Source organism: Varroa destructor, unplaced genomic scaffold (assembly GCF_002443255.2).
Source record: "Varroa destructor unplaced genomic scaffold, Vdes_3.0 BEIS01000002.1, whole genome shotgun sequence".
Lineage (NCBI taxonomy): Eukaryota > Metazoa > Arthropoda > Arachnida > Mesostigmata > Varroidae > Varroa > Varroa destructor.
In genome coordinates, this window is record NW_019211455.1 from 32,753,168 (window position 1) to 32,766,917 (window position 13,750).

Below are 13,750 nucleotides of genomic sequence, written 5' to 3' on the forward strand. Positions count from 1 at the left end.
ATTCTTCTTTTTCACTGCACCTCAAAATTATGTTGTAGTAATAGATTGCCGATCTCTATAGTCTCCACCTAGCATAGACCTGGATACACTTTTCATTACCAAGTATATTCAGGAGTGACTCATTGTCGGCCTTGATACTGAACAGAAGTTATAGTTAACGATGCTTTAGACTTCTCTTTAAATATCTTATCTTTAAATATTTAAGTAACCTTTGGCGAAGTCTATAGCAGTTTGTAGGCTAATTTCAGTAATGATAAGAAACTGGACGGTCTTTTGTACAGATTTACCGATAAAAGAGTTTTTTTATTTCGACATTTTCCTAGGTCACTTCAAAATCTAAAGTTTAAGTTTACTAATAATTATAGTACAAAAAACGAGTTGACCTATTCATTATATAAAAAGGTCTTTCTGGTCAACCAGTATACACACTAAGTTTTAAAAGAAAGCTTAGCATACATGGAACGAGCATTATTGTAATTTACGTGTACAGAACGAATATTTATTTCCAACCGTATTAGCTCGTAGTTTGTTTGTTTAAGAAAACATGATATCCAACTTTAAAAAATTTTTCTTTGCTTTAGAACGATAACAAAGCGCTAATTCGTGAGTGAATCCACCTGTAATAACCATAGTAATCCAAATAGATAGAGCAACTCGAGTAAATCACGCTCATCTCAGGTGCGACCTGAAAATGGATATATTTTTCACATGAATTATGTAATTTGTTGTGAAGCTTGAACTAGATATAATGTGAAGCATATCGACATAGACATAATAATGAACAATGGATAAATAGATAGTCGGTTAGGTTAGATTCCATAAGAACATACACATACGTTTTATGTAAATATTTGTTTCTTACAAATGATGTTATTAGTTAAAAAAGATCAAAGCTTTATATTTGAATTGAACATTGTTGATATATTGGCCTTAAAGCCGGAAAAAAAGTCTTGGTAACTCCTGATGACCTATCAGAAATAATTAGACGCACGGCGATGGCGGCTACCTAATAATGCAATAGCTATCACCTTTTACAGAAATGATGCTAATGATTATTTAAAGACAAATGAAGACCTTATATTTGAAACATTGTTGATTGCGTTTTCACAATATGAGTCATATCTTACTGACGCAACTTCCGAGGAAAATTAATTTGTAGTTATTATGGTTTTTATATTGTTGATGAAACAATCGTAATTATTAAATTACTATTGTTCGAGCAGTGTCATGAGCTCTCACGTCATTGAAGATAAAAACTCGTTTTTTATCCATCTCAGTCTGCTTGCACTGCGCATAACCATGCTGCGGATTGCGAGTGAGATCCACTTTCTAGAGTTGGCATTCGACCCTATCCTAATTAACTTACTTATACATACTTCACCCTAAACGTATGCCTCTGTAGTCCAACCGATTTTCCAATTTATTCATTGGAACTGCCACGAAACAACTAGTTTGCGATATCAAAAAGCATTCATGTTGAGCGGGCAAGATAGCGGTGATAGAAAAAACGTCTGCTTATTACCAGCGTTTAATTCTTCTACTTCCGATCCTGTTTGTATGGCTATAAACTCAGCTCCCAAAAAGTAAACTTATGTGACGTTGCTAATTCATCACATATGATAGCGGCACACCGTTGAGCTTTCGCATATTTATTGGAAAAAAATAATGTTCAGGAAAAATAACCTATCATAAAAAGCCTAGTGCGATAGTTATTTTTCGATTTTTTCAAAATTTCGAGCCTTTGATTTCGTCTCCTAATGGTATTAATAGTACAAAATGCATGGATCGGAAAATACTATTACATAACACTTACGCTATGCTTATTTTTATTATTATGCGAAACGCGTAACACCCACGTCCAGATTCAGATAATTGTAAACTGTCTTACAAAAAACCCCTACAAAGCACACAAAGCGAAACTCATTGTCAGTGTTTTTGTTATTCTAGTGAAATGTCTGAAATACAAATTAGATCTGTGAATTTGCTTAAATAATCCTTTTCCTCTAATCTCTTATTCATGCTTTTCCTAATTAATAACAAGTTTCGACATACTGGAAACAAATAGAAAAGCCACATGTATGTACAACTGATCATACAGAAGAATACTTCCACTATTCATGATTTGATCGTCTGTTCTATCTAATAATATATCTATTATTTTCATCTTTCCTAATTAACATAGTGTAGACAATACAATTTGTTTGCCAGGCAGAAATAGGTTCTTGTCCAAGACGGTAGGCCCTCGTTCTATTCACACACATTCTGTATATGCGTGCTTACACCCAAAGACGAAATTCAATTTTCGCGCGGAAAACTGCTTCCGTTACACCTGCCCGACTATTGTTCGCCTGCTTCCGATCACAGCGCCACCTCGCGGTATGTTGTGTAAATTTTGTTTCAACAAATCGTCTGCCAACTTACCACTCATATGCGGGATGGTGGCAGTGGTTGGTGCTTTTTACTATTTCATCAGCCTTAACACAACGCTCAAATGTCTGTCTCAAGTAAAGAAAGTTATCTGTCAATGACAATAACAATCTTCTCTAACTTTGTACGAAGCACCCGTAAAGTGACGTCATAAACGGCGGTTTCAAATTCGATTAGAAGCTAGCTCACTGCGCTGTGTTGTGTAGTGGTTTAGCTTTCTAATTGCTTGGCGGGTCATAGGCTAAAGGAGAGGAGCTGTACGGCGGAGGTATGTTAATGTTTGCATATTAATCTGTTTTCTCCGTTTATGTAAAAACCTTTTTTAAATACAATGCAGACTATGCGCAAAATTGGCCTCTTCTAGTATCTGAGATTTGGACATGTTTAAAGCTAGTCAGAGTCGAGCGGTTGTAAGCGTTTGACGGTTACGAACGTTTGCCTTACATCTGGTGAAGTCTGGACGTGTGTTACTTTTCCGTTGGTGCGCATTGGAATTCTATTTGATTAATTGCCACAATGAATATGTGCTGAGTCATTACAATGACTTGGAAAGAAGAAGAAGCACTAAGAAATCGGAATTTAATATAGCGTTTTGTAGAGCTATTGATTAAATATTTAGACTAGCCGAACTGTAAACATAGTCCTTCCTCTACAACGGCCCGCCACAACGTTTTGACGCAGATGACGCAGCGCTAAATTAAATTGACACAAATGCATGCACATTTCAAATTTTAATGAAAAACTTCGTATTCTAGTTAGAATTTCTAGTATTTTTCTAATGCACGACTATGTCTAGAACAACGATGACTAATATCCATTGAACAAGTTGGAGATATTTATTGAATTAGGTGCCCGCAAGACAACGTTAATCTGGAAGATAGGTAAGCTTTTACAATAAACGCGATGTCTAACTGTAAATATTATATCGATTATTTGCCGTTATTGACCGGGTCGTCGACCGATATTTATTGAGTGACATGCCTGACCTAGAAGCATAATTCCGCAGAACTTTGTTTCTCTAACATAAGCTTTCCAACGTAACAGTATTAATAGGTAAACTTGTTAAGTGTGTATATGGGTGCAACACTTTGTTAGCTTGACTGTAAGAACTTATTAGCACAGAAATTTCTCTTTTACCTTAATACCGCATGGCTTATATGCCAGTATTATTCGCCTTCGTTTGTCACATTCAAAGGCGACTGAACACGGCATCATCCGCACGGTCATCAACTTAATTAAACTAATTTCCGATATTACAATTCGAGGCGCTCATCTCTAATATACGACTAGCTCATTGTCATAATATCTTTCTCGTCTTTATTTCATGAAATTTAGATTTATGTGGCACGGCAGCCGATGTTTTCTATTGAACTACATATTTCAATATGGCTCTTTAAGTGCTATTTGTTGTTCGATTTGCTGGTGCAGGGAGAGTGCCTATGCTGCTTTCGTGATCTCATGTAGCTGGTACACTTTGGTGAACATTTTTCTATGGTACAAATATAATATAGGAACCATAACTTGACTTTGCGTCGGTTTTGTGCTACTGAAAGCGAGTTTACTGTTCTAACCTACAATATACATGAAAAACGACATCATTGTAATAATTCAATAGTTAAATTACTCATTATCCGCTTGCTTCTCGTATAGTGGTCAGCACATATATATTTTTTCTTTTATGGCACATTTGGCAAAGAGTTCAGGGGATTAACTCTATGAATGATCCTGGGCTTGACAAACGAAAATTCGCTAGCATAGGTCTAGACAGAAGAGCAGAGTAGCAGCTGGTTATTGAAAATGTTTCTCTTTGCATACAAAACAAAGTTCGGCATGGTTATTTTTGTCGAGTTGTGTCCGAACTACATCGCGTTGTGAATACGGCAAGTTCGGCAAGCTTGAAGTCCGTTGAGGTTTGAACCCTGTTGGGCGGTTTCGTGTAGCCCGCTCCATTGGGCGGCAGGCGAGCTGGCGATTCGAAGCGCGCCAGCGGAGAGGGCTGTTCTCGTTTCGGAACACCCCTGATCAACCTATCTGAGTTATAGAAGGGAGGTGAGCCGAACTGCGAGCAGTAGCAGTAGCGTTCAGTTGAAAGACTGAGCTCTATATCTGCTCTACCATAGGCAGCCTGTTCTAGTCGAGGACCACTAGTTTATTGTGCATTGAGCGTTGAAAGCCAGCAATGCTAATGACTGGATTGTGTCGTTGCTACAAACAATGCTTTTAGTTTGTGCTGATAGTACCGGCTAATCCTAGCCAACCATTTTCTGGTAGCGATATCGTTAAACAACAAAAGGGGTTAGTATCTAGTTAATCTTTGTCAGTTTTTTTCTAGCTTAATTAGCCGATATTTCACTTTTGTGCAAACTTAGTGGTAGTACTGATTGACTATTAAATGTTTGGCAGTCTATCGTAGTCGCTGTGCAAGCATCTTATTTATCTAGCTGGGTTGTGCATCGTTAGATTTTGGTTCGCGCATTGTTAATACATTGGGAATATCGATCCAGAAGCTGTACGAGCACCAACGAAATCCAGCAGCGTGTGGACAAGCATAACTAGAAACTAGTTTTCAAAGTGGCAATTCTACTGATAAAGAGGCTGGCATCGCTCTGGCTGCCCTGTGATTTGCTTCTGCTCTTGGTCTCATCGTGCTGCTGGTGACCGTTGGATCATCACCATCAACAGCAGCAGCAGTCAAGGCGATGAAACGGCCATACGTCGTGTTGATTCGGGTGTTTCTGTTGTAAACCTGTGCGTAAGTGGCGCCTGTTCTAATTACCTATAGGAACAACGAACAGTTTTTTGCAGCTTTTATCAGCTGTCTCTCTTTCGATATATATAATTTTTAAAGAGGTAGACCCTAATGTCGTCATAGTGGGCGGTTACATGTAGCACATATTTGTACCAAAAATATATAGGAGAATCTATTTTTTAAATAGAACATACAGCATGTATTCTGTTAATAAACTTCTCAAGTGTTATTATACGAGCACAAATTCGAAAAGATGGTGCAGGGCTATTAAAAAAGTTGTACTAGAAATACATTGATTTTTACTTCTGGCGGTCGTTGACTCTTCGAAATATCAACATTGAATAAGTAAACCCGAGTCCGTATTGTGCAACGTTCACCTAGCGTAATTTATGGGCCACCATTATCAATAACAGCACTATGAAATATTTCAACATTTATTGTTTTTTTTTTGCAGAAAATGTCATACCGTCGTGGCGTTGGAACAGGCGCCGGTGGACTGAAGGTTCACTCTGAAAATTTCGCCCCAACGGACACTCTACAAACAGTTCGCAATGCCAAGAGGGGTCGAGCAGATGAAGCTCCTAATGCGCCGTCCGCTAAAAGAGCCGCTAACTTTACTTCTATAGGCCTTAAGCCAGTGCAGGTAAATCATGCTGCACCTCGACGTACGCTGAAAGAGAAGAATTGCAATAGTGTAACAAATCACAACAGCGAATGTGTGAAGAAGGATATCCTCAAAGAATTAAAGGATGAAGAGGTGCAGGCACTCAAAGGCAACAGCATTTCGCGCACTCAACAAAATGGCCAGCGATCTCCTAAAAAGAAAATCCCACGCCAGAGGGTATGTACGGATATATTTCGACTTTGCAACTAGTTGACAACGTTTCCCGGCACCAACGTGTCTATATTGATCGAAATCTAATAACTTATAAATCTATGTATTAAGCGTTTCATATTGGCAATGGATCGAGCGAATTTCTAGTGTGTTTCTTTTATTATACATTACGCGACTCCTCTGCTATGCTTAGCGAGAAACTGTGGTCCATCTATTTTGTTCAACTAAGTACGCTGGCCTGTGTTCTTGCGTTAGAAGCACCTCCTATTCAATTTATTGTTCATCGTTTATTGTAGGATACGGTGCAAAAGGTTAAATTAGCACTTATGTAATATTAAATAGAATTATTAATTTCTCATCATGGATGTTTACCATGTGTAGGGGAGCTAGCACCATACCCTATGATAAATAGAAATTATTCAAATCCCGTCATCCTCAATTATTATGCACAACCTAACGTATATTTTGAGTTCTCATATTGAACAGCATGCACGTAATCTGATATCATATATTTAAGAGAACCATAAATAATTAGAGTGCTTGCGAGTACACTTATTTTTTATCTGAATTACGTACTCAGAACTTGATTTATGTGTGTATTTGCTGTTTGTTGATTTGTATGCATTCTGTTTGGTCTGGATCCATCTGGAATAACCAGTTGACGAACGTTATGGTCGACCTCAGTGCGGTAACTGCCCTTGACTACTATGTGGAAAAAAAGGATCTTCCAGATACTGTGCCTGATGTCGATCGTAAGGTGATCGAAGATCCGAACTGTCAAGCTCACTACGCACACGATGCGTTCACGTACCTTCGCGAACGAGAAAAGTTATTTATAATAACTCCGTACATCGAGCAGCAAGCGGAAATGTCTCCAAGTTATCGGGCATTGCTCGTTGACTGGATGGTCGAGGTGCAAGAGATTTTCGAGCTTAACCACGAAACGCTTTATCTCGCTGTTAAGATCGTCGACCGCTATCTGTCACAGAAGTCGATTCGCAAGGTCCAAATACAGCTGCTTGGTGGCTCTGCGATGCTAATTTCGAGCAAGATGGACGAACGTGTTCCTCCAAGTCTTGACGAATTTGTCTATATCTGTGACAACGCCTACGATAAGGCAGAGTTCATTAAGATGGAACGAAATATCCTAGAAACGCTTGATTTTGATCTCTCAATGCCGTTGAGCTACTCGTTCTTGAGGCGGTATTGCCGTTCAATTGATATGGAGATGCGTGAGATGACATTGGCTCGTTTCATCCTTGAATGCTCGTTAATGGAGTACTCAATGGTGGGCATGCGCGAGAGCCACGTGGCAGCCGCTGCTCTCCTGCTTGCACTCGACGTTCTCGGTAAAGAGTGGAACGATACACTCACCTACTACACCGGCTACGAAGTCCGTGAGCTGGCCGCGCCGCGGACGATGCTGAACAAACTCGTTCACCATCTGAAAGGTTCATTCAAAGAGGACAAAGGTAGTACCCGAGTCATTGTGGATAAATATTCGCATGAAGTCTTTCACAAGGTGGCAAAAATGGATTTTCCTTCTTTGGAGTAAGGTGACGAACGGCATTGCTGGAATCGACCGAGATGGAGAAATGTTTTATTTCAAAATGCAACGACCGACTTCAAGTTTAGTCTAGGTTCGTAGAAGCCTGCTAGCGTCGACGTCGCAATTCCTTTCTCAATATAATTATGATCTCTACTTTAGGCTATTTCAGGCCATCACTGTAAATAATTTTTGTACATAGTTATAATTGCTATAAATTAGTCTAGATATTAATTAGTATAATTGCCACGAGTTCCGCAGCAAGAGCAAAAAAGAGTGCGCATGACAAAAAAAAATGTAAAAACACTACAAACGACACGAATTATGAGGCAGCTTTACGTATGATTATTGAGCAATATTGGCTAACATTGCACGGTGTGCCCCATCTGCCCCCCTTCGAATCAGTAGTTAAGTAGACCGCTCAAGTCTTTGCTTGGATATCTGTTAGTCCCTTAATTACAGGTCACTCTAGTTTTTTCCAGCGTACTAAATAGTAATATCAAAACGGGCTTTAAGAGAGATACACCTGAGAACGCATGTTTTGTTCAAAAAATGGTTATTCGTTTCTTAAAGAATCATTTCTCGCTTTTAGCTTAATCAAATGTCATATGATATCTCAATTGAAAAGGAAAAAACTAGGCTTCGAAAAATAATTTTCTAAATTTGATGTAGTCGTGTGTATTTGACATGTATATGGTGTCATTTGTCTTTGTTGAATGATGAACTTATATAATCAAATGCGAATGGGGCAGACTTTGCATGCTGCTTATATTATATAGATGGTATGATGTGTCGTAGCGTGGTTTCGTATTGTATGATTTGTATATTCCTACTGCCTGTTAGTCAATCAGGCACTTTTTATGAACGCCGGCTTGTACGTGCCGGTGAACTACAATGGGTGTGGTTTGAGATCGAAAAACGGTTCGATCGATACTAGTGTAAATTAGAATTTAATTAATTGAATATACACATCCCAGATATATTGGTACAAATGTATGCCAATGTTAATGACGGTTATACCAATGATGATAATACTAGCATAATAATAATAATAATAACAACAACAACAACGATGAGCGAGATGGATTACAAAATGACACAGCCAAATATTGAAATTTAGAGGTGAGGGGTTTGTTTGTGGTACCCCGCCGGCTCTGTAGCAGTCGAAAAAGAGACTTAATTTTCAATCATAGACAACGTATAGAAATAAATAAACGTCTGGTAGACGGTGTAGCAGGGAAAAATCAGATCTATTTTTTTAAGGCTCGAAAGGAGTGACTAGTCAGATCTCATTTTGACTGATAATTTCTACTGTTTTACTTGTACTAATAGTTATTGGTCGAGATGCCAGATCAAGTTAGTTGATAGTCTTTACAGAAAATGTCAGCAGATACTATAGACTTGCACACAGTAACAACGATACTTATAATTCGTATAAGTTACTCTGTTTCATGTCAACTATAAGCCAATTCTTACTTAGAAAACGTTTTTTTTCTTAACGTGTACTATACCTCGTGCCTTAGCTACGTGAGGAATTCCTTTTAGGCATCTGCCTTAGCTCATACTCAGAACCAAATCTTGACAACAGATATTCATGTAATTACAGCAATGTTCATAAAATTAAAAATTAGCCCTCTGAAATGTTTAATTTCATGAAGTCAAATAGCTTTTGTCAGTGGTCGACAATTCAATTGAGTTTGCAAAATTAAGGAGGTACCCAGGAAATCTCGTACAGTCAGTGGCTTTTTAAACTTTTTGAATGTTTCATAATAGTTTGATGCGCCTTTAATGCCAAGGTTTAACCTTTACAAAGAATAATATAAAATTTAAGTAGTTTTGAAGAGAGCATCAGCGTTTGGTGAAGAATATAGAAGATTGTATCGCCGTTAATCTAGGTATCATATACTTCTTTACAGAGAGTATAATTTAATTTACGACTACCGTCACGAATAGTTAGAATCTCGTAATGTACAAAACAATATTTAAATCTACTTGATTTCATACTATATGTAACGTCAGAAGATACAGAGGGAATACCACATCGGTGCAGCAATTTACAAATAAAATTGTTACATGATAATTTCTTCAGCGTACATTAGTCGCTAGGTATATTTATAATATGAATAAGCATAATCTTATCTCTTGGGTACCCAATTGAAATCTTAAAAAAATACCGAGGTGTTGAAATGGTACAACTGTGCTGGTGATTGTGTAGCGGTACCGTGTTTGCCTGCTACCTGGAAACACGTGAGCTGTTTTGAGCTCGAAATGCTTTAGCTGTAGATAGCATATTCGCTATTTTTGTTGCTAATCTCGTTACATTGGGCATAGCCCTTGTTTTCTATATAACACTTTAATTGTGGTTGACCAACTCGATTAAAAAGAAACTGCCGTTGGCAAATGCGTTTTATATTTTATCGTTTTCTATATCCAGGCAAAAATACGAACGCAATTGGAATTTGCGTTTTGGAACTTTCGGGAAAAGTGATCATTATCGATTTCGCGACCTGTGTATAATCCCATAATCCTACTGCGTTTGGTTATGTGTCGTTTCCTAAAGTAAACTTCACCGAAGTAACTTTATGAAGTTACAGTCTATTTACGTTATGATATCGTACATTATGTAATGATACGAAGATAATACAGCAGAAAAAGAATGGGAATGTTCATCAAAATGTATACTGAAGATTGTTTCTGTCATGCATATTTTATTCAATATTTATAACTATTGGCAATTTGGCCGGAAAGATCAATTGAAATGTAAGCTCTTTGGGAAGTAACTCGATACATCGAGTAAGATCCGGTCGTTATACCACAAAAACGTATTCCTACGTAATGTGTGTTATTTGTCTTTTATATCTAACTATTTATTTATTTATAATATGACTAGGTATTACCATAAAATGTTCATTGTCTAGGGACGAAAACCAGTAAACCCTTCGAATGGAATACATAGCAAACAGGTCCTTGGTTATATGCGATCAACGTTTTCACAACTAACCTGAGTTGATCTTAAAATATAGACATAAACATTACAATTTTTAAAGATCTTTCATGGCATCGAGTTAATTATTACATATAAGCATAATTACATGGGTATGGTTACTTAACTCATTTATTTACCATTATCACTACTATCAGTAAGCAAGTGCTCTTTCTTCCATTTCTATGCAGTTTTTTTTTCCACTGTTGCCAAAATCTGGATGGACTCATTTGAGCAGCTTGATTTTTACCTTCTCTCGTACTTATGGACAGATTATTTCGCTCTTCAGCCCGACCTTAAGCTAATATGGCTTGCGTATTTATCACCCAACTGCAGCTGGCCCATGCGCTTTCTGTATCTGCGAACGTCTGGCTGTTTTTATATTGGCGGAAGACGTCGCCAGTTTTTGTTGTTGTCCATCTTATTTATATGGCTGCTGCTGATAAAACTTCTCCAGCTTGAAGTTTGTTTGCTGAAACATTGGCGCGCACAATAGAGGCGGATACAAGACTTTTCCTCAAGAATTCGCGTTGAACAAAGACATCAGCGTTACCTTTTGCTTCCCTTAGAGATGCAGCGGATGTAATAGCAGCGCATATCAACAAGTGGACGGGAAGAGGATAACTGATTCGTTTTATTACACAGAGTGATCAGCTGGGGTGAATAGATCCGAGCTGGATATGAGTTGAACACAGCCTCAGAACAGAGGCTTCCAAATTCCAACAGTCGTGAGACCACAACAAAAAGGAAAGTCTACGAATACGAAAATGCAATTTGTGCACAAAAAGGAGTTATTTCTGCATAAAGAAAGAAAATCTCTCGAGACAAGACCAGAAGTAGATAGCCTGAAGCTGTGGTTAGATTTCATAATTTAAACACCAAAGTGAGTAACTGTGGAAACTTTTGTGCATCTAGAGGCCTTTTCGTTAGTTTTTTTTTTACATGTTTGGCTCAACAGGTAAAAACGCGTTTTTGGACGCGTAGAAGTTTAACTATGCAATTCTTGCTCGAAACGTTTCGGTTGTGTTACATGTGAGTGCTTACAAGTTGTAGGTGTTAATAGTTAACCACTGTGCATTCGATAGAGTATTTGTACAAATTGGCAATAGTAAAAGTGGATAAAAAATTAGTGCCTTACTCCAGTAAGTGGGTCAATATTTAATCAATCGTCAAAAGAAAAATAGTAATCTGATAAAATATGCGTAATACAGTAAAAATTATTTGTAGTAAAGCAAACATTTGTGCAATCCAGAGAACGCAGATGGATTTATTTTATTTTATTGCATATTTACGTAAATTCATCTTTTTTATTCAATCCCAAAAGATTTGCAAAATGAGTATTAACATTTTTTATACTTGAAAATAAAGCTTTGCGATCCTTTGGAGCTTATGATCCATGTTCGCAGGGTTAGGTTTCCGAAAGAGTTTGAATCGATCACAGTAATTAACCTCTATTGCATACTAGACTGGAATATAGGTACTTCCGGTGTTTTGCCTAATAAAAAAAACGCAGAGCTTTATAATAACTTTGGCAATAAATCAATTTATTATGTATTCGCCATCACTCGCTGCGATCTTTCCGTATCTGACAACCAATATTATTATTACTTCTATCCAGAAATTTAGATTTGGTGTTAAAAGCTTGCTCAGCCAGGCTTCCAAAACTATCAAATGTACGGTTATTAACTTCATTTATAAAGGCGGTCATCCATCAGTGCGTGGTTCGCATAATACATCAGGTTCAAGAAAGGGTTTCAATTGAGCTCTTACTGGGCAACTTTCACGATCTTTGCAATGCGGTCTGGCATTGTCATGAAGAGGGATGATCCCGTCTTACCTATCGGCTTTTTTCTGTTGGATAGCTTCGTTATAGACCGTATGCGTATCCTTGTTCTTTAAGCATTTCCTATTCTACAAGGCCTTTTCAGATTTGCAAGTGAAATAAGAAGCCGAGTCTTTTTCTTACTGGCCACTTAGTACATAGGGCGCTTAGTTCTCATAGTAAATTCTATAGATTTAAACTGCTTGTTATTTACTTCCCGAAATGATTCATTGCTTGCTAGTCGTCTTCCGCTAAAGATGCCTTCAATCGGTCCTCATCGACCTCATATGGCCGACCGGGGCTGAGTGCACCCTCAAATTCTAAGATGCCATTCTGAAACATCGTAAGCCGATTTTGAGCAATCCTTCTAATTATACACTTCTCCATGTACATCCCTCACTACTTCGGGAGTCCTTTAACGTCAACAAAGAACAAAACAAATTCGGTACTGTGAATGCATTGTTTGACTTGAAACCTCCACGTTTGGAGCCTGAATTGGAAATAAAATGCCGATATATATATATATATATATATATAGAGTGAGAGAGAGGGAGAGAGAGAGAAAGGGAGAGAGTGGAAGGGCGTTGATTCTGATCGGAATAACCTCTAGACACAACATTTTCGTAATATAGAAATATCACAATTAACAGGAATTTGAATTATTAACAACAGGAAATAAGAAAATGAAAAAACGTTTCTTCCAAAGCAATAATGTTAGGGATGAATGGCTGTTACAGTTGACAGAGATGTCAGTAATATATCTGGTGGCTTCGGTAATCTAGGTGTAGTTTATGCGTGTCTCTGCTTTGCCAGAGAACGTTTCATCATAAAGGAAAGAAATCGTAATTGTGGTCATTGACAGCTATCGATAGCAAACAAGTTAACCTATGCATTTCCGTCTCCTAAAGAACACACAGCCAGACGAGAGTATAGCTACATGTGATCATCCAGTATCTAAGAAGATCTTTTTCAGACACTCACATTTTCTAAGTTTTTTTTTGTCCGCAAAATTTAACAGTTGCCGATATTGAGTTTTCCAGGATCGCTGCTTAACAAACAATGATATTCTGTTTGGAAGCTTAGACGTGATACGAAAGTTTTGTAGCAATAGCGGTATCGTCAGGGTACATTCGGTTGTCGGTCTATCAGCTTCTACTATTGCCTATTCAGTATAAATTGTCGTCATATTGTTTTTTTGTAAATAAGTAATGACCTTTGCAAGCTTACTTACCCGTACACTTTTTTATTTTGCTCGAAAATAAATGTTTGTTATGTTCTATTCCGCTTTATATTTGCATCATTGTATGTTATTTGTACTGTCGCCAATGTCTATCTTTCTCAGTGTTTGTTTCTCTGACTTCTTCCATATTTATGATTTTTAACAGAAA

The 13,750-nt window shown here is 37.6% G+C and overlaps 2 protein-coding genes and 1 long non-coding RNA gene across 5 annotated transcripts in view; 2 read left to right on the top strand and 1 right to left on the bottom strand.

The window, feature by feature from the left end:
• Window positions 1–408: 408 nt before the first annotated feature.
• On the bottom strand, window positions 409–2,370 carry LOC147757685 (uncharacterized). Its single transcript, XR_015322482.1, has 3 exons — window positions 2,195–2,370; window positions 1,814–1,897; window positions 409–685 (listed from the first exon to the last, which is right to left on the bottom strand). It is a non-coding gene; the product is annotated as an uncharacterized LOC147757685 (long non-coding RNA).
• A 68-nt stretch (window positions 2,371–2,438) lies between these two features.
• On the top strand, window positions 2,439–9,637 carry LOC111245754 (G2/mitotic-specific cyclin-B3-like). 3 transcript variants are annotated; one of them, XM_086981945.1, is made up of 4 exons: window positions 2,439–2,695; window positions 4,932–5,179; window positions 5,631–6,017; window positions 6,670–9,637. In XM_086981945.1, the coding sequence occupies exons 3-4, from the start codon at window positions 5,634–5,636 to the stop codon at window positions 7,564–7,566; spliced, it is 1,281 nt and encodes a 426-aa protein (XP_086838071.1). In that variant the 5' UTR covers window positions 2,439–2,695; window positions 4,932–5,179; window positions 5,631–5,633; the 3' UTR covers window positions 7,567–9,637. The 3 variants fall into 3 exon arrangements, with proteins under 3 accessions (XP_086838071.1, XP_022650208.1, XP_022650210.1); XM_022794473.2 differs by lacking the exon at window positions 4,932–5,179 and having other exon boundaries at window positions 2,440–2,695; XM_022794475.2 differs by lacking the exons at window positions 2,439–2,695; window positions 4,932–5,179 and adding an exon at window positions 2,993–3,308.
• Window positions 9,638–11,172: 1,535 nt separating this feature from the next.
• LOC111245753 (uncharacterized) overlaps window positions 11,173–13,750 on the top strand; it is a 93,915-nt gene continuing 91,337 nt past the window's right edge. Inside the window, exon 1 of the mRNA XM_086981941.1 lies at window positions 11,173–11,423. The gene's annotated coding sequence lies outside the window, so the exon portion shown is untranslated. The remainder of the gene's footprint in view (window positions 11,424–13,750) is intronic.

Bases quoted from the DNA above. Each gene is read 5' to 3' on its own strand.
- LOC111245754 (XM_086981945.1), top strand. From the start codon at position 5,634: ATGTCATACCGTCGTGGCGTTGGAACAGGCGCCGGTGGACTGAAGGTT. The intron at 6,018-6,669 runs GTATGTACGGAT...TGGAATAACCAG, and splicing joins AGAAAATCCCACGCCAGAGG to TTGACGAACGTTATGGTCGA.